Source organism: Pelodiscus sinensis, chromosome 10, assembly GCF_052426305.1.
Source record: "Pelodiscus sinensis isolate ZL-2025 chromosome 10, ASM5242630v1, whole genome shotgun sequence".
Taxonomy (NCBI): Eukaryota; Metazoa; Chordata; order Testudines; family Trionychidae; genus Pelodiscus; species Pelodiscus sinensis.
The window spans coordinates 54,083,404-54,101,944 of NC_143061.1; the positions used below are offsets into that span (position 1 = coordinate 54,083,404).

General features: G+C 44.7%; 1 protein-coding gene across 4 annotated transcripts; it reads right to left on the minus strand.

Annotated features, from left to right (window-relative positions):
- Positions 1–277: 277 nt before the first annotated feature.
- Positions 278–18,313, minus strand: LOC142830729 (alpha-1,4-N-acetylglucosaminyltransferase-like). 4 transcript variants are annotated; one of them, XM_089780913.1, is made up of 3 exons: positions 18,181–18,313; positions 13,995–14,428; positions 278–1,108 (listed from the first exon to the last, which is right to left on the minus strand). In XM_089780913.1, exons 2-3 carry the CDS (start codon positions 14,400–14,402, stop codon positions 500–502), a joined length of 1,017 nt encoding a protein of 338 aa, XP_089637039.1. In that variant the 5' UTR covers positions 14,403–14,428; positions 18,181–18,313; the 3' UTR covers positions 278–499. The 4 variants fall into 4 exon arrangements, with proteins under 4 accessions (XP_089637039.1, XP_089637041.1, XP_089637040.1 ...); XM_089780915.1 differs by lacking the exon at positions 18,181–18,313 and adding an exon at positions 16,593–16,727; XM_089780914.1 differs by lacking the exon at positions 18,181–18,313 and adding an exon at positions 14,934–15,951.
- Positions 18,314–18,541: the final 228 nt, after the last annotated feature.

Consider the following 18,541-nt stretch of genomic DNA (forward strand, 5'->3'; position numbering starts at 1 on the left):
GGGGCTCCAGGCCTCAGTTCCACGACGGGGTCTCCAGCAGGGAGAACAGAGCTTCCCAGCCGCACGGGGCTGCGGGGAGACGCCCACATGCTGCAAGAACGGGGCCATTTAAGGACTGAGAGAGACTCACACAGAAACCATCACTGAGCACAGACCCTCCCCCCCTTTCCTTTGCCCATCCCAGATGCTGGAGGGAGGCTTAGGTGAGGAAATACAAATTCAGAGCCATTGGGTGGGGTGGAGCTTTTATTTATAGAGACATTTAAAATGTCGCTGTGCAGACGGCAGGGTCCAGAGCTGAAGCAAAGGAGAGGCAAAAATTGTATTTATACCCCTATCTTCCTACTCAATTCATTAGGTCCTGGGGAAACTTGGAAGAAGAGCTGTATTCTGAGTCACTGACGCAGAGGAGATCCGTGATCCGTGTTGCGCACAATTTATTTTAATTACCGGACTCTCAGGGCTGGAAGGGTTACCTCGTTCTTCTAGATGCCATCATTCAGTCTTGTTTTGTTGCATATGGACCACTGCCTTCTGGGCCTTGAATAAGGACCGTATACGTGGTGGGGCAATATGTTTTGAAGAGGTTTTCCACTAAGGTGTTACTTCCTGCAACCACAGGCTTCTGTTTCCGGTTCATGTAGTTCCACAGATGCAGAGAATAGGAGTTCTTGAAGTTCGGCATCTTCTCCCAGACCTTGAAGTACCGATTCCATGCCGAGTACGGGATGGGGTAGAAACGCTGAGGATGCAGGAAGGAAATGTTCTGGCAGTTTATATCCTCCATGTTCTGGAAATTGGTCAGGCTGCACAACGCTTTAAGCCTCCTTGTCAGTAAGCTAGGACCTTGGTAGCCCCAAATGTGTCCTTTGTAGTTTTGAACAAAATCCTCCATGCAATCCCAGAGGAACCCGTGATGGCGAGAAAAGCCAAAAATCGCACTGCCAGAGACCTGGGATGCCTCGGCTGTCAGGAAGTTTTCCACTTGAATAGGCCTGATGGAGATGACATCGGTGTCCATGTAGATCCCACCGTATTTCCAGATGAGTGCAAATCTGCTAGCGTCAGAGCTGACATGCAGCCAGTACCTTTCCTGGGCTGGATTTACCTGCAGAGTTGGAAAGGGATCACAAAGATGCAATTGACACCACTTTGAAACATCTCAACACCTGCTCCTGTTAGCTATATACTGTACAAAACTCCCAGACGTGTCTACCCTAATTAATGTCCATTTTTCTTTTTCAGGTATGAAATGTTGCTGGAAAAAGGCAAGAGCAGATGTTGCTTTTGTTCATTGTCATAGTACGAGTGTGTCCAAGGCACAGGAAACCCCAAGGAAACATTCGACAGTTATGAAATAATGAGAATCTGAATCATAATAACACAACAATAGCCATACTAGGTCACACTAAATATCCATCTAGCTCAGGATTTTGTCTGCTGACCCCAAGTGCTCCAGAGGAAATGAACAGAACAGGGAATCATCGAGTGATCCCTCCCGTCATAAGAACATAAGAACGGCCGTACTGCGTCAGACCAAAGGTCCATCCAGCCCCGTATCCTGTCTGCCAACAGTAGCCAATGCCACGTGTCCCAGAGGGAGTGAATCGAACAAGTAATGATCAAGCGATCTCTCTCCTGCCATCCATCTCCACCCTCTGACAAACAGAGACTAGGGACACCATTCCTTACCCATACTGGCTAATAGCCATTTATGGACTTAAACCTCCATGAATATATCTAGTTCTCTTTTAAACCCTGTTCTAGTCCTAGGCTTCATAACTTCCTCAGGCAAGGAGTTCCATAGATTGACTATGCGCTGTGTGAAGAAGAACTTCCTTTTATTTGTTTTAAACCTGCTGCCCATGAGTTTCATTTGGTGGCCCTTAGTTCTTATATTATAGGAACAAATAAATAACTTTTACTTATTCACTTTCTCCACACCACTCATGATTTTATAGACCTGTAACATATCCCCCCTTAGTCTCCTCGGGTATGTCTACACTACCCTCCTAGTTCGAACTAGGAGGGTAATGTAGGCATACCGCACTTGCAAATGAAGCCTGGGATTTGAATTTCCCGGGCTTCATTTGCATAAGCGGGGCTCCGCCATTTTTAAATCCCCGCTCATTCGAACCCTGTGCTGCGCGGCTACACGCAGCACGAACTAGGTAGTTCGAACTAGGCTTCCTAGTTCGAACTACCGTTACTCCTCATGAGGAGACCACATCTGTACGCAGTATGCCAGATGTGGGCGTACCATGGATTTATATAAGGGCAAGAAGATATTCTCCGTCTTATTCTCTATCCCTTTTTTAATGATTCCTTACATCCTGTTTGCTTTTTTGACTGCCACTGCACACTGTATGGACGTCTTCAGAGAACTATCCACGATGACTCCAAGATCTCTTTCCTGATTAGTTGTAGCTAGATTATCCCCCATCATATTATATGTATAGTTGGGGTTATTTTTTCCAATGTGCATTACTTTACATCCATTCATCCATTCCCAACTTCTGACAGAGACTAGGGACACCATTCCTACCCTTCCTGGCTAATCGCCATTGATGGACCTATCCTCCATGAATTTATCTAGTTCTTTTTTGAACCCTATTACAGTCTTGGCCATCGTAACTTCCTCTGGCAAGGTGTTCCACAGGTTGACTGTGAGTTGTGAGAAGAAATATTTCTTTTTTTTTGTTTTGTTTTAAACCTGCTACCTATTCATTTCATTTGGTGACCCCCTGTTCTTGTGTAATGAGAAGGTGTAAATATCAGTTCCTTATCTTCTTTGTCTACCCCAGTTACAACATTTTAGACTTCAGCCATATCTCCCTAGCTGAAAAGTACTTGTCTTATTAATCAATCCTCGTACAGAAGCTGTTGCATATACCCCTTAACATTTTTGTTGCACTTTTCTGAACCTTTTCCAATTCCAGTGTATCTTTTGTGAGATGAGGCAATCACATTGGCATGCCGTATTCAGCCTGGATTTATGTATTTTCTCTGTTACCATCTATCACTTTCCTAATGATTCCCAACATTCTGTTTGCTTTTTTTGACTGCCACTGCACATTGAGCAGACGTTTTCAGAGAACTATCCACAATAACTCCAAGATTTCTGTCTTGAGTGGTAACTGCTACTTTTGACTCCATCATTTTATATGGATAATTGGGATTAAATTTTGCAAGGTGCATTACTTTGCATTTGTGGACCTTGAATTTCACCTGCTATTTTGTTGCCCAGTCACCAGTTTTGAGAGATCCTTTTGGAGCTCTTCACCATCTGCCTTAACTAACTTGAGTAGTTTTGTATCATCTGCAAAGTTTACCACCTCACTGTTTGCCATGATTTTCCAGATCATTTATGACTGTGTTGAATAGGATTGGTCTTCTGGGGTCACTAATATTTACTTCTCTCTATTCTGAAAAGTGACCACTTACTCCTACCCTTTAATTCCTATTTTTGTATCAGTTACCAGTCCATGACAAGATTTTCCTTTTTATCCCATGACCACTTACTTTGCATAAGAGCCTTTGGTGAGGGACCTTGTCAAAAGCTTTCTGGGATTCTAAGTGCACTACGTCCACTGGATCCCCCTTCTCCGCAAGAATTCTAGTAGATTGATGAGTCATGATTTCCATTTACAAAATCTTTGTTGATTGAGCCTCAACAAAGTATGCTCATCTGCATGTCTGGCAATATTTTTCTTTACCATAATTTTAAGCACTTTGCCTGATACTGAAGTCAAGTTTTTCAGCCTGTAATTGATCAAATCACTTCTGGGGCCCTTTTAAAAAAATGGTGTCACATTAGCTATCCTCCAGTCATTTAGCAGAGAAATTGAATTAAAGGATAGGTTATAAACCACAGTGAGTAGTCCTGCGACATCATAAAGATGAACAAATTTATTTGGGCATAAGCTTTCCTGGGCACAGAACTCTTTAAATGCATCGTCTTTCCCCACAAATGCCCAAATACATCTGTTTTCAAGCTACCACAGGCTTCTTCGTTTTTGCAAATATAGACTGTGGAGGCAGGAAAAGGGAATAAGGGAATTTGTGTGCAGCCATCTTGGTCTTGTTAACAAGAGAGCAAGAGTCAGGCTAAGTCTGTGGCCTGACAACGCGAGATCTGTAATTAGACGCTGCCTTCGCCTCTCGCCTCCATACGGAGATAAGGATAGAATGCTGACTGTGGTAGGGACCTTGAGATAAGGAGCATCTGGGTGGAACTAAATAACTGTTAGCCATTGGTGTTTGTAATGGGAAGGAGACTAATTGCTTTTGTTATTATATTTAATAGACAGTATATAAACTGCTTCATAATTGCTTGTATTCGAAGATCTGCCTCGGGGGGGGAGGGGCTTCCCCCCTGTCCGAACCAGTTTTTCCCTTGCTGCAGCTCGTAATAAAACTGCCTCTGGCTACTTGTTGCTTACAAACTCAGAGTGAGGACAATGTTTTCTTCCACAATTTGGTGCCGTGACTCGGATGGCAATGCCCGATTGAAGACAGCGACAGTGGCTGCAGACCATCCCCCTTCACCCCCATGGCGCCAAACGAGAGGTAAAAGACCTTTTGAAATCTCTACTGGGGTTTGGAGGAGGACTGCCTGTAGGGTCGTCTGCTTCTTGTGGGCTCACGCCATCCGAACTTCTTGAATCTGCAACAAGGTCAGACGCAAAACGGTTCCGGGGAGGTTGTTTTGTCATCCCCGAGTAGGCCTAAGTTTACGCAGTGCTGGGAACTGCTGTGATATTGGTGGTGCCGCCCCGGGTACGGGAAGAAGGTTGTATTGCGTCCGGACATAAGGCACCTAGGTTTATGCAGTGCTGGGAACTGCTGTGGTTCTGGGGGGAAACGTGTTGTTTGCCGCCCCTGGGGGGAACAGTGTTGTTTGCCGCCCCAAATATGGACGAGGTCCATAATGAGAGATGCATCTAAAAGTGGGAAAATTTTTGTGTGAAAAGCATGCTGAGGGTGAATGTAATGAGTGGAGTGTGAATGCCGCTGCCCAGGTCTCTGAAAAGTAAGCTGATTCCAGCCGCACCAGGGCTCTCCCACAAGGGAGTTCTGAACGCAAGGGGGGTCAGCCAAACCTCGAGACTGAGCAGATATGTGAGGGAGTGACGACTCCTCTTATTTCATGAGCTGCTGATAAGGTCTGACACTCTAGACCCAGCAGACCCCTTCTTTGGAGTGTGTAGATTTAGTTTCCTATAAGCCACTGAACAGACAGGGAATGGACAGGATGCTCCCCTGAATGACTAAAATGGATGGGGATCAGTCTAAGCATACCCTCCCAGACCGCTGAAAGGCACCCCTGCGTACTACATGTACGTGCATCATGGTCCAAGGACCTGTAAGCATTTGACAGATTGACAGAGAAAGAAATTAAAGCCTTGAGGGATGAGATTGAAGCTCAGAAAAGCAAAAATCTGCCCTGCAGTGAGAAATGTAACTTACACGCAAGTGCACAGCCTCTCCCAAGCTTAGGGGGGAATTTGGCCCAACATTACCCCCTCCACTCCTTTCTATGCCCAACCCTATATGGGCCCTTATCACACATTACTGAAGATAAAGAGGAGGCACAGAAGATAATTGAAAGGTGTCAGATCTTCCCTTTGGAAGAACGGGCTCTAGTTACAAATCTGTCCGATCCAAAGCAAAATACTGAGTTTTGGAATAGACTTAACAGCTTGTGGGAAGTATTCCTCCAAATTCTCAAGGAAGGAATGCCTGCCGACCATCAAGCCATATTGGCCCTAGGCATTTTGGTTGGAAACATATACACGGAACACAACGCAGGAGTAGGAAAGGGCTGCCAAGCAACTTTAGGAGATTCTCAAGCCCTTGTTAGCAAATAGATAGATAACTACAGCCTCTCTGGCTGGAATCGCAGGCTACCCAAGGATGTTTCTCAACGCACAAGTGGGGGCCGTCCAGAAAAAAAAACAGTTAAAACCTTTCCCTCACACACTGTTATAATTAGCTTGAGGGCGTGGGAGGACGTAACCTAAAAGCCACCCTAAAAGCCAACTAGTGGGAATTGAATTTGAAGATGTAATCACTAGAAGCTAAATCTGCCCTAACAAGGAGACACATTCTGCAAAATAAATCTCCTTACAGAGCATGGTCGAGTGATCCACCCCAGAGTCAGCAGCATAGATCAACTGCTGCAGCATGGATGTTATGAAAACCCTATACTGAGAAGTTTAAAATTAGTAATAGCTGACTGCAATAATACACATTTGGATTTACCTATTGAAAAGAATTAGGAGGTGAGGGGGCTAATGGGAAAGCCCATCCTCCTTACCACATTAATACTGGACAAACATGTGTCATTGGGAAGGGTCATTTAGCAGGAATCAGGACAGATCATAAGAAGGAATTAAGCGATTATTGTAATATATGAAGGGAAACCTGCTTTAAAAAGTGGCTCCTTGTTTCTTGCAGCCTTTTTCAATAATCCAGGCAAAGAAACAATCAAATTTAACTATTTGGCTACGGACTCTTTTGTTAAATCTGCAAAAGGAAAAGAAGGAATTCTATTGACACTTAACTGGTTAACTGTATAAAAGAATGAAATCTATACATTCAATCCTTAAGGTTAAATTTACTCTTTAAGAAAACAAATCTTTGTTTTAAGAATCCAAGCCCTGAAACTTCACTGTGTCTCTGTTCAAGGCTGAGTTGATAACACTTTTGGCTTGCTTTCAAATCCAACATTATATGTGAATACAGGCTGCCTGGCTATTTCAAAGGAATATAAAACACCTGTCCCCTCAAGTAAATTGTCCAAATACAAACAAAATATTTATAAGCGCCCATTTAACAAAATTTAATGTCAATATTATTATTACTATAGTCTTAATAAGTAACACTGTATATGATTCTTTTCAGGAAAAGAAAAGCTTTTTGCTTGCTGGAACAATAACTAACCAACACCTTGTGCTAAGGAGAAGCATTATAGCTTCACACATTAAGCCTGATCTGTGGTACAAGAGGGAAACTGAGGCATGTCACTGTTGGGGAGGGCTAGCAACTCTAGAGGTAATTCGAGGGAGTGGAAGGTCAAGAGTACCGATGAAGCGCCCTTGTTCTCGTAAAGTTATAGCTCATTCGCCCATGGAAGTGGTAAGGAACTACCTGTAACAGGTTCCCCTAGCAGATCTTAGGCAGTATTTTAAGTTATAATGGGCCACCCCGACGGGGGTAGAAATATTTTCTTGTCTTTCAGATCATCAGAAAGCACTGGTGCCAGCTGAAGAAAAACAACAAACAACAACAAAAAACCATGGTTCTGTGTCATGACACAATAAGTTTGTGTTCTGTCCAAGTTTGTCTTGTGTGTCTTAATTGTAATACGTATTGCAAATATTGTTGTGTGTAGGATATTGTTTTAATGAAAGGATAATTTGAGTAAAGCAGAAGCATTAATTTAAACCATCAAAATTAATAATTGGGCCCAATCAATTGGCAACTTTAAAATTCAGTGAAAGGATAATAGTTTGGAAATTGTTTAGGCTAGGAGAATGTTAACAATGTCTCCACAGGTGAACAAAAAAGGAACTGGAAGGAAGCAAGGAGTGCATCACGTGAACAGAAGGACTGGGAGTGGGGTACCAGCCCTCTCCCCCACCGGATTGGTTTTGCTTTAATGGCTACACAAATGAAATATTTAGCTTCTGTAAATTTGCACACCAACCATAAAGTGGTTTGGCCAGAGATAATAAGAAATTTATAAGAAACAACACGGGCAAGTGGGACATCAGCATATTTAAGTAAAGATGCCCACAACAATGAGGAAACTAGTAACCTCACCATTGCAATAACAGCTACTTGCCCTGCTACTCATTGGTGCCTGATGCCTTAAAAGGCCTCAAGAATTATGGAATTGCATGGGTTCCTATTAACAATTAAACATCTGTGAACCATGCTTGGTCCTATAAGAGAAACAGTGACTCTAGTCAATGTAACCTCCTTCAAGTCACATACATAGAACAAATACACACTAATAGCAATGGGGAATACATGGCCTTGGGCCACCCCTCATTCACACATTTATTTTGTTTATTGTAACAACATGAACACTACGAGGACAAAGAATACACAGTCCTCTGAGTTAAAGTTTGTATGGAATATTGTGGGAAAGAAGCTAAACACTAACATTAGGCCACTGAAGTTGGACCTACTGACTCCCACTGAGGCTTACCACTTAAAGCCCAGACAAAGGTAACCCCTGAGGCATGGCTGTCATTTGTTAAACAATGGCCATTGCTAACTTGCCCTCATTTGGATATTATTAACCAGGTCCTTAAGGACAAAATAGAGCCTCCCAATTGTGCATCATGCCCTGAACAGACCCGTCTCAGAACCAGGACAACTGTCACTGGTCCTTACATTGGTGATGTTCCACACTGGTATAGACCAGCTGTGTGCTAAACTGGCTAATCAAATTGGCAAGTGCCTGATTAGGCAACGAAGGGGCTTAGCAGATACCATCGCAGATTGGTTTGGGCCTGGAAACTCCGTCAGCAACACTTATGTCATAGCCCAGAAATTGTATGAGAATCCAGGCTGGTAGATGCAGTAATATCCAGTGCTCGTAAAGGCCTAGACACCAGCCAAGCCAACCGATTGATCCTGAATAGTTTGAAGGATCTGTCCAGCTCTGTGTCCATTTCACTAAACCTAACCAGATATTTGGACCAGAGACTAATTGGATTGTTAATTAATGGAACTAAATTAAAGGTATTAGACGGCCAGTATTGAAGAATAGGATAGCTTTAACCACCCAGCCCTTATGGTGATGAGTCCCCATCTCCCCCGTCCTACCCACGGGAGTGGGGAAGTAGAGAATCCATGAGGACCCAAAGGCCCACCTGGACAGGGCATAGTATAACAGTTCGTTTTTGGCCCCTCTGGGGATTCCTCACTCAGATCAGATCAGAATGGTAACCTCCCTACCTGTACCAAAGCAGGAGCATATAGATAGATCAAGGGCATCGCTTATTCTGAAGGTGTGGGAGCCTCCCTATACCCAGGGATTGTTGCATCCACTTGGATAAGGAAATTTTATGTACCTGCCCATTTAACATCATGACGAATCTGCCTAGGTTTGATGTGGTTGTCTCAGAGAAACAAAAACATCGAGCTGGTCCAAATAAACGGTACCTACTGGTGTTTGACTACCCAGACAGATCACTCCATCCTGCCCCTCTACATATCCGTCTGTGTGTATAACAGCCCCTCGCCGGATGATCCTGACCGTTGATGGAATGCGGCTCTATCGCACTTCGGCAGTGATGAGTAACCTAACATGAGATTCTGAGTGGCACGGCGGAAGTAAGTACCTAGAGGAGGGTTTACTGGCCCTGCAGGCGAAGATCGAGGAGTTGGTGGCCAATGCCCAAAGATATGTTGGGGCTGGCCGTCTGAGGTACACACAGATAGGGAAACACCGTGGGCCATGCCAAACACCTACCTCTGCAGCACTCAACCAGGCAGTAGAGGTCAAACCTATAATCATGGGCAGCGCCAGTAAGGTGATGAAATATCTTAAAGATGGATTTAAATTGTGTTTGCCAAATTATGTGGGAAGTTTTGATTTTAACATTTATAATAATGCTGGTGATATACTGGTACTTCCAGAGTAAATTAAAACCCCTTAAATTGTATTTAACCTGGTGGGTTAAGGAGAACCCCAAAGTCAAGAGAAAGGAACTATAGGAGTAAACTGAGGCAATCCATGGTATCTTGCTGAGAACTGACAACTCAAACCTGAAAGTATTAGGCCAGCTTGGGAAGTAAAACAGTTCAACAGTTACTGTGACCCTGGTTCCCCTGGCAACCACATTGCAAAAGGGCCTCACTTTGATAAGGCTGGTACCAAACAACCAAACAACCGCGCGGGATTGTTTTTACAATTTGCTTTATTCCTAGGAAATAACCTTGGTTCCAAAGGAGCTAGCTGGCTTTTAGCTCAGAGAATAGAGACTCTTATGTCCATCAGCAAAAGACTGCTCTAGAAAGACCTTTACCAAGTTTTGCTAACCACCAACACCGCTGTGAAGTGCCAAGAACTGACTGTTGGCCAATGCTTCTCACTGCAAAAAGATCCCTCCATCTCGAAATGATCCTACCCCAATTGCTGATAAGCCTCTCTCTTCTGGTCCTGCTTTCCTACCTGCTGGACACCAGGGCTACGTCTACACTGGCCCCTTTTCTGGAAGGGGCATGTAAATTTCACTAGTTGTCGTAGGGAAATCCGCGGGGGATTTAAATATCCCCCGCGGCATTTAAATAAAAATGTCTGCCGCTTTTAAATGTCCGCCGCTTTTTTAAATGTCCGCCGGCTTTTAAAAAAGCCGGAAAAGAGCGTCTAGACTGGCCCCGATCCTCCGGAAAAAGTGCCCCGATCCTCCGGAAAAAGGCTCTACAGTAGGAATAAGAGCCTCCGGAAAAGGGCACTTTTTCCGGAGGATCGGGGCCAGTCTAGACGCTCTTTTCCGGCTTTTTTAAAAGCCGGAAAAAAGCGGCGGACATTTTTATTTAAATGCCGCGGGGGATATTTAAATCCCCCGTGGATTTCCCTACGATGACTAGTGAAATTTACATGCCCCTTCCGGAAAAGGGGCCAGTGTAGACGTAGCCCAGAAGAACCAAAACATTACAGGGTGATGTGCTGGTAACCTCTCCCCTGCATGATGCTGAACCACGACTGTTTCAAGAAAAAAAAAGAGGAAAAGTCCGCTCCTCTGACACCGCCAAAGCCCAAAGATTTCTGACTACAAAAGGACATTAAGAACTGACCTTGGTGAAAGAAGCGAAGTATTGTATATTGCCAAGGAGAAACTTGTGGGAGTGGTTTGGGTTTCTCCCTTTGATCTGGACTCTGTGCTTATGGACAGGTACCATCAGCATGTACCTGCCCTCCCTAATTTGGTTACTAATTATATGTTGTATGATGTTACTAAAATTATAGAACACCCCCATCATAGAATTATATTGGGGATATTAATGATTATATTGCTTTTGCTTATTAAAAGTTTCATATTTGATTGTTGTAAGGGATGTGGTGGTAGAGATAGCTTTTGTGTTTGTGCTAATTGTGTAATGTTTAATGAAGATAAAGGTTTGGAGGGATAGTTGTGCTGTGGGCACAAAAGGGGGGATTGTGGAGGCAGGAAAAGGGAATAAGGGAATTTGTGTGCAGCCATCTTGGTCTTGTTAACAAGAGAGCAAGAGTCAGGCTAAGTCTGTGGCCTGACAACGCGAGATCTGTAATTAGACGCTGCCTTCGCCTCTCGCCTCCATACGGAGATAAGGATAGAATGCTGACTCTGGTAGGGACCTTGAGATAAGGAGCATCTGGGTGGAACTAAATAACTGTTAGCCATTGGTGTTTGTAATGGGAAGGAGACTAATTGTTATTGTTATTATATTTAATAGACAGTATATAAACTGCTTCATAATTGCTTGTATTCGAAGATCTGCCTCGGAGGGGGGGGGGGGGAGGGCTTCCTCCCTGTCCGAACCAGTTTTTCCCTTGCTGCAGCTCGTAATAAAACTGCCTCTGGCTACTTGTTGCTTACAAACTCAGAGTGAGGACAATGTTTTCTTCCACAAGACTAAAATAGTGACCCCTCTGACACTACCAGTAGTAGGCCTGTGATTTCATCTTTGAGTTCCTTCAGAACTCTTGGGTGAATGCCATGTGGTGTTGGTGACTTATTACCGTTTATTATATGTGTTTGTTCCAAAACCTCCTTTAATGACACCTCGATCTAGAACAGTTCCTCAGATTTGTCACCTTAAATCTTTTGGGAATCTCCCTCACATCCTCGATACAAAGAATAAATTTCGTTTCTTCACATTGGCTTTATCATCCTTGAGTGTCCTTTCACATCTCAATTATGCAGTCACCCCACTGGTTGTTTAGCAAGCTTCCTGCTTCTGATGTACTGACAATATTTTTTGCTATTACTTTTTGAGTCTTTGGCTAGCTGTTCTTCTAATTGTTTTTTGGTTTTAATTATATTTTTAGATATAATTTGCCAGAAGTTATGCTCCTTTCTACTGTCTTTACTAAGATTTAACTTCCATCTTTTTTTCTCTCACTGCTTCCTTTGTTTTGTTGTTCAGCCACAGTGGCAATTTTGGTTTTCTTTCTTTTTTTTTTTTTAATTTGGGGTATATATTTAAGACAAGCCTCTATTCTGGTGACTTTAAAAAGTCTCCATGCAGCTTGCAGAGCTATCACATTTGGTACTGTGCCTTTTTATTTCTCTTTAATTAACCTCCTCAGTTTTATGTAGTTCTCCATTATTATTACCTTTCATTAGCATTGATCATTAATTGTTACTTCCACAAACAAATCCCCTTCCCATCTGAATTGACACACTCCCTGTCTTATTCAAAGCTTCTATGAATCAGTTGAGAGAGTCTCATTGACTTCCCGGAACTTTGGAATAGACCCCTCCTGGCAATCTCAACAGAGGTTAAAAAGTGAGAGAGAAATTCAGGCTTTGAGTTATGCAGTGGCAGGGTGGGCTGGTGTACCAATATTCCACCCAGCTGCTGCTTATTATTCAGTCTCCTCTTTCATTTAAAAATAAACGAAGATTTACTCGGCTTTGCTTGGGTCCTTAACTCAGTTAATTTTTGTTTCTCTTCATTTCAATCATTGCTGTGGGGTGGGGCTAGGGAGGAGGGGTTCAGGCTGCCCGAGGAGAGAGGACGACCCCAGTCCTCTCTCACCGCAGCAGCTTGGGGTCAGATGAAAAGAGCCTCTCCATGGTTCATCTCTCCCTTGCACTCCCCAGCCAGAGTGAGGAATGCAGCCAACTGTGCACTTTTCCCTCGCTCCCTGATAAAGGGGAACAGCCAGCAGTGTCTCCATATGAATTGAGGGAAGAGCAGAAGGAGAGCTTGAGCCCCTAATGCCCTCCCTAAAGTGCTGTGGGGGGTGGGAGGCTCAGGGATGGGGCAGTCCATGATGGGTGGGCAGGGGCTCACCCTAGCCAGCCCCTTTCACCTGCCTATTGATTCTGTCTCTTTTCTGTATGGCTTTGAGAAGCAATCCCATTCCAGGCACATCCCATTGTCCTGGCACAACCGGATCCTGACCTTGCCTTAAGTTACGATAAGGGGAAGCTTTATACTGAATTTGGTGATCACCTCATTCTTTGGTGATCCTCATGGAATGAGGTTTAACTGTTAATTCGAACTAAGGGGTTTATCTCGGAATCACGCTTCTCTGCCGCATGTGGACACGGGCAGTTATTCCGGGCTAGTCAGTTTCCAAAATGGCGACCGCCTGGGAACATGCTAATGAAGCGCGGGATATTTAAATCCTGTCTTCATTTGCAAATTCGGTCACCCTCAATTGCCACCCTAGTTCAAACTAGGGGGCTAGTGTAGACGTACCCTTCCTGTTTAGGAGGATGCCTGCCTACGTTTTCAAAACAAAAACTCAGAGGGGTGTGAACTCTCAGAAAAACACTTCTGAGACGAGTGGGTAAAGAGTGGAGGCTTTTCCCCCCAAATTGACCTCTGAATTCTTCTCTCACTTCTAAAGCTTGTGCCCAGACATTTTTGTTGCTGTCAGGCACATTTAACAAGCACTGAAATAATGTTTCCCAAACAGTAAATCCTCACTTTAAATTCATGCTGACTGAAATTTTTCAAATACAACATTTTTATCAGTCTCTTGCCTTTTTGGAAAAGGGGGTGATTCCCCATTTTGATAAAATTATGATGGAAGTAGTCCATTTGCCATAACTCATCCATCAGGAAATACACAATGGCCATAACAATTTCAGTCAATATTTTGACTTTTGCATGGCAAAGAGTCATGAAAAATGGGTCCACACTGGTTGCAAGAAAAGGACAACAGCTTCAAAACTTGAATAAAAATGTGCCAAGCCCTTCATTGCCCTCTATTTCTACTTGATCTAAAATATTTCCCCCTTAATATTTCCTCTCACCTTATGATACCATGAGAACAGAGGTGTGTTCTCGAAAAAAGTTTCCATCTCAAAAGGAAGAAGGAAGACATTCTTCATTGCAGACAGAAGAGCGAAGGCTGCAGAAGTGGAATCTGAATCTTGCCATGTGTTATTTTTCAGCCCTTTCATGAAGAAAAGAACAGGTCTGTCTGGGTAGGCCCTGGCAGCAGACTCCACAGAACATGTAGCCAATGGAGAAAGCTTCAGGCGGTCTGTGGTCTCCACAAAGATGATGCCGCTGCTCTGGTTCACATCAGCCTTGTGCGTCAGGAATGGCTCAGGACTCAGCTTGAATGAGAAGCTGCAGCCAGGTGATGGAGAAAGTTTATAGACAACGGCCATGGCAAAGAAAAAAAAGAGCCAAAGCCCTATTTCAATTTTCAACATTGTTGCTTTGCCTTGGGCAGATGAATCTTAATAAAAAGAAACAAATAAAGTCAGTGTTACTGGTTCATTGATCGTCCCTGGGAGTCAAATACGACAGGGTAGGATTTCAAATGTTATTATTCCTTTGGATTATTTCTTATGTGATTGACAGCTGATTGCAAAATGTGGGAATCATGGAGTTAAACCAAATCACAGAACTGAGTTGGCATTAATCTCTCCAACTGATGCCATGATTTATGAAAAACTCCTGTGAACCGTCTGTGGGGCAAAGCCCTGGAGTTTGCAGTCCTGAAACCAGAGGAGTTTTCTGCTGAACGTAGTGGCAATGAAAAGGGTCCCTGAACATAACAGGAAGGAGAAACTGCCTGGACTCTACTGGAGCGGCAGACTGCATGCAAGCAAAGGACCCTACTGAGCTACAGTGGTGTGTGTTTGAAAAAGAGCAAGGGAAAGGCCCAGAAAACAGAACAACCCGCTGTCTTGTCTGGGGAGCTCCCTATGAGGGAGCAGAAGAGCCAAAGTAATTCACACCTTTCAGGAAGTGGTTCGTGTATTTTTCCGTGTAGATTCTCACTGCAGGGCATTGGTAATATTAGAATTCACATGGTCTACTTGGCTGTGCAGTCCCTGTGGGAGCAGAGTTACTATCCATTTGTCCTCTGTTTTCTTTTGTCTGTGTGAAATGAAAAATAAACGCACAGGCCAAATTCACCCTTTCTACACAACCTCAATGGATCTGAAGTTGCCTCATGAAGGAAGCAGAATTTGGCCCCGTGTCTGGACTGGCCAGTGTTTCAGGTGTGCTTCCTCTGCGTGGCCCGCTTGATTGATATTACCAGTGCATCTCCATTATAGACAGTTCTGCCAATGTTCCCAAGTCAGCCAGAGCTTTGTGAACAGCAGCCTCAATGCCGAAGAGGACCACTTGTGTTATCTTTAAGATAAGGCTGTAAGAGAGAAAGTGAGACCTGCCTGGACTCCATTCCAGTATCTGGCATAAGAGCAATTTTCTGGCAGTTGTGGATTTGAGGTGTCGGAAGGGGAAAATCTGCAGGAACTGTCTATAATACTCACTAAGTCTGTGAATAAATGGAGTACATTGCACTTCTAAAGTAAGGAGATATACCTGCATTGGTTTATCTGGTAATGTGCCTTTTAATGAATTAATCAGACCAAAATACAAAGTACCAGGTACTGCACACAAATTATCAGACACAAAAGAACATAGTATCTTGGAGAAGACTCAATATGGCTTTTTGTAAAGGGAAATAACGATTCACCAATCTACTAGAATTCTTTGAGGGGGATCAACAAGCACGTGGACAAGGGGAAGCCAGTGGATTTTATGGATTTGGGTGTGGAGGAAGCCTATAACAAGACCCAAAGGTTCTTTTAAAAAGTGCTGGATTGTGTAGTAAGAAGAAAGTTCCTTCAATGGACTGTTACCTGGTTAAAAGACAGGAAACAAAGGGTAGGAATAAATAGCCAGTTGTCACATTGTAGAGTGAGAAATATCTGTAACTAAGGCTATGTCAGAACTACATCCCTTTTTTGATAAAGGGATGTAGATTAGGCATGTCAAAATTGCAAATGAAGCCAGGATTTAAATATCCCACGCTTCATTTGCATAATGGCAGCTGTCGCTTTTTTTCAAAACGGAGCTTTATCGAACCCCCCCTTTTTTTTTTGAGAAGTACAGGAACTTTCAAAATGGGGCATTTCTGTCAAAAATGCCCAGTCTAAACTGCCCTTTTTTTCCCCAAAAAAAGCCCCATTTCAGAAAAAAACGGCAGCCACCATTTATGCAAATGAAGCATGGAATATTTAAATCCTGGCTTCATTTGCAATATCGACGTGTCTAATCTACATCCCTTTATCGAAAAAAGGGTGTAGTTTCGACACAGCCTCAGAGAAGGAAATACCAGTGCCCCCATGAAGAGTGAGTACGGAGACCCGGGCTGGTCAACATATTCACAAGTGATAACATGGCAAAGTTTGCAGATGATACAAAATTAATGGAAATATGAAGTCCAAACCTGACTGAAATGTTACAAAGGGATCTCACAACATTGGGTAACGGGCCAAGAAAATGTCCGATGAAAGTCAGTGGTGATAAATGCAAAGAATGCACGTTGTCACACATAATCCCAGCTATACATAGAATATGTTGAGGTCTAAATAAGCTATTACCTGGTCACTCCGCGTTCCCCACTCAAATCTCTCACGTCCACAGTGACTCCTGGGGGCCTCCCATCCACTGCCCTCTTGGTGCCACTTACCCAGGTGGGTTCCAGCCGTCCTGGGCTTTCCTCTCCCAGCCCTGCCTGCTCCGTCCCTGGGCAGCTTCCTCCCACTCCTGGCTCTCCTCCTTTCTCTGGGTAAGTCAGCTCCAGGTGCTCCTCCCTTTCCCAAGGTGTGACTGCCCGTTCCAAGGAGCAGCCCCTCTCGTGAAAACTTCTTAGTTAGATAGGCCCAGCCTATTCCCAACTCCGGGAGCCTGCTAGTACTCACTTGCCTGCTCCCTGGCTCTTCCTCCAGGTGTTGGCTTTGGGCTCAGTCCCACCCCCTTCCTGTCTGTGTTGGCTGGATGCCGCATCACAGACTCCCCCACTCCAGATGGCTCCCCGTGGGAGGGGGGCAGGTATCGTCTCCCCTGCCTCTGACATAGCTAACCCCAGAGTCCCTCCCTCTCCTGCCCAGCGTCACCCACCCCCAGCCCAGGGCATCTTTTCCTTTCTTCCCCCAGGATTCCGGGTCATGCGGAGCCACCAGAAAGGCCCCGTCCTCACCTGCTTCACTTCCCCAGCGAGTCCCCCAGCAGCACCCTCTCTCCCAGGGCCTGAGTCCCCACAAAGCCCTTCCCCCGTCCCCTGTTTCCCACCTGTGGGCCCCTGCACACTGAGGGTATGTCTAGACTACATGGCGCCGTCGACACAGCCATATAAATGAGGTTTCTAGACATAGGGGCTGTGTCTACACTGGGCCACTTATTCCAGAAAATCAGCCGCTTTTCCGGAATAAGCTGCGAGCTGTCTACACTGGCCCTTGAATTTCCGGAAAAGCAATGATGCTCTACTATACAAAATCAGCCGCTATTCCAGAAAAACTATTCTGCTCCCACTCGGGCATAAGTCCTTATTCCGGAACACTGTTCCGGAAAAGGGCCAGTGTAGACAGCCCAGTAGTCTTTTCCGGAAAAAAGCCCCGATCACGAAAATGGCGATCGGGGCTCTTTTCCGGAAAAGCGCGTCTACATTGGCCACAGATGCTTTTCCGGAAAAAGGGCTTTTCCGGAAAAGCAGCCTGCCAATGTATTTCCTTTTCCGGAAATACTTATAACGAAAACTATTCTGTTTTAAGCAGATCCGGAAATTCTTGCCAGTGTAGACACAGCCAGGGAAATGAAGCGGCAATTTAACTAATCGCCGCTTCATTTACATCAAAATGGCTGCTGCGTTGTGCCGATCAGCTGTTTGGCGGCATAGCGCGGTAGTCTAGACGCTCTGCGGTCGACAACGGAAGCCTTTGTCGACCGTCTCATTATGCCACGTGGAATGAGGTTCACCGGGGCGGTTGACAAAGGTTTCCTTTGTCAACAGCGGAGCATCCAGACTACCGCGCTGTGCCACCAAACAGCTGATCGGCACAGTGTGGCAGCCATCTTGATGTAAATGAAGCGGCGATTATTTAAATTGCCGCTTCATTTCCCTTTATCGAGTACACAAATCTACATGGCTCCGTCGACAGAGCCATATAGTCTAGACATACCCCAACATACCCCTTCTCTCTGGTCTGGAGCCACTCTCATGCCATGAACCGCAGAACCCTCTTCGTGCCTCAGCCTTCTGGCTGGGTCCCTCAGCGTTCCCCCTACTGCAGTACCGGCCTTCAATCCCTCTGTCGGCGCCACGCTGACTCTGGCTATCTCCCCGCTGGTGCCACTTCCCCAGGAATGGGTAAGGATCCCGGGTCCACGCTCCGCTCTGGGATCCAGAGACCTTCAGCCCAGCAGGCGAGAGGGGTAGGCTTCCTGATAAGTTCTGGAAACAGAAAAGGCAGGATTGGCCGCAGCCTGAATGTGCAGGCACAAGGGGAAGGACGAGTCCAATATGCTATTTGGTTTGTGTGTGCATGTCTGT

Bases quoted from the DNA above. Each gene is read 5' to 3' on its own strand.
- LOC142830729 (XM_089780913.1), bottom strand. From the start codon at position 14,402: ATGTTGAAAATTGAAATAGGGCTTTGGCTCTTTTTTTTCTTTGCCATG. The intron at 1,109-13,994 runs GTGAGAGGAAAT...CCAACTCTGCAG, and splicing joins TGTTCTCATGGTATCATAAG to GTAAATCCAGCCCAGGAAAG.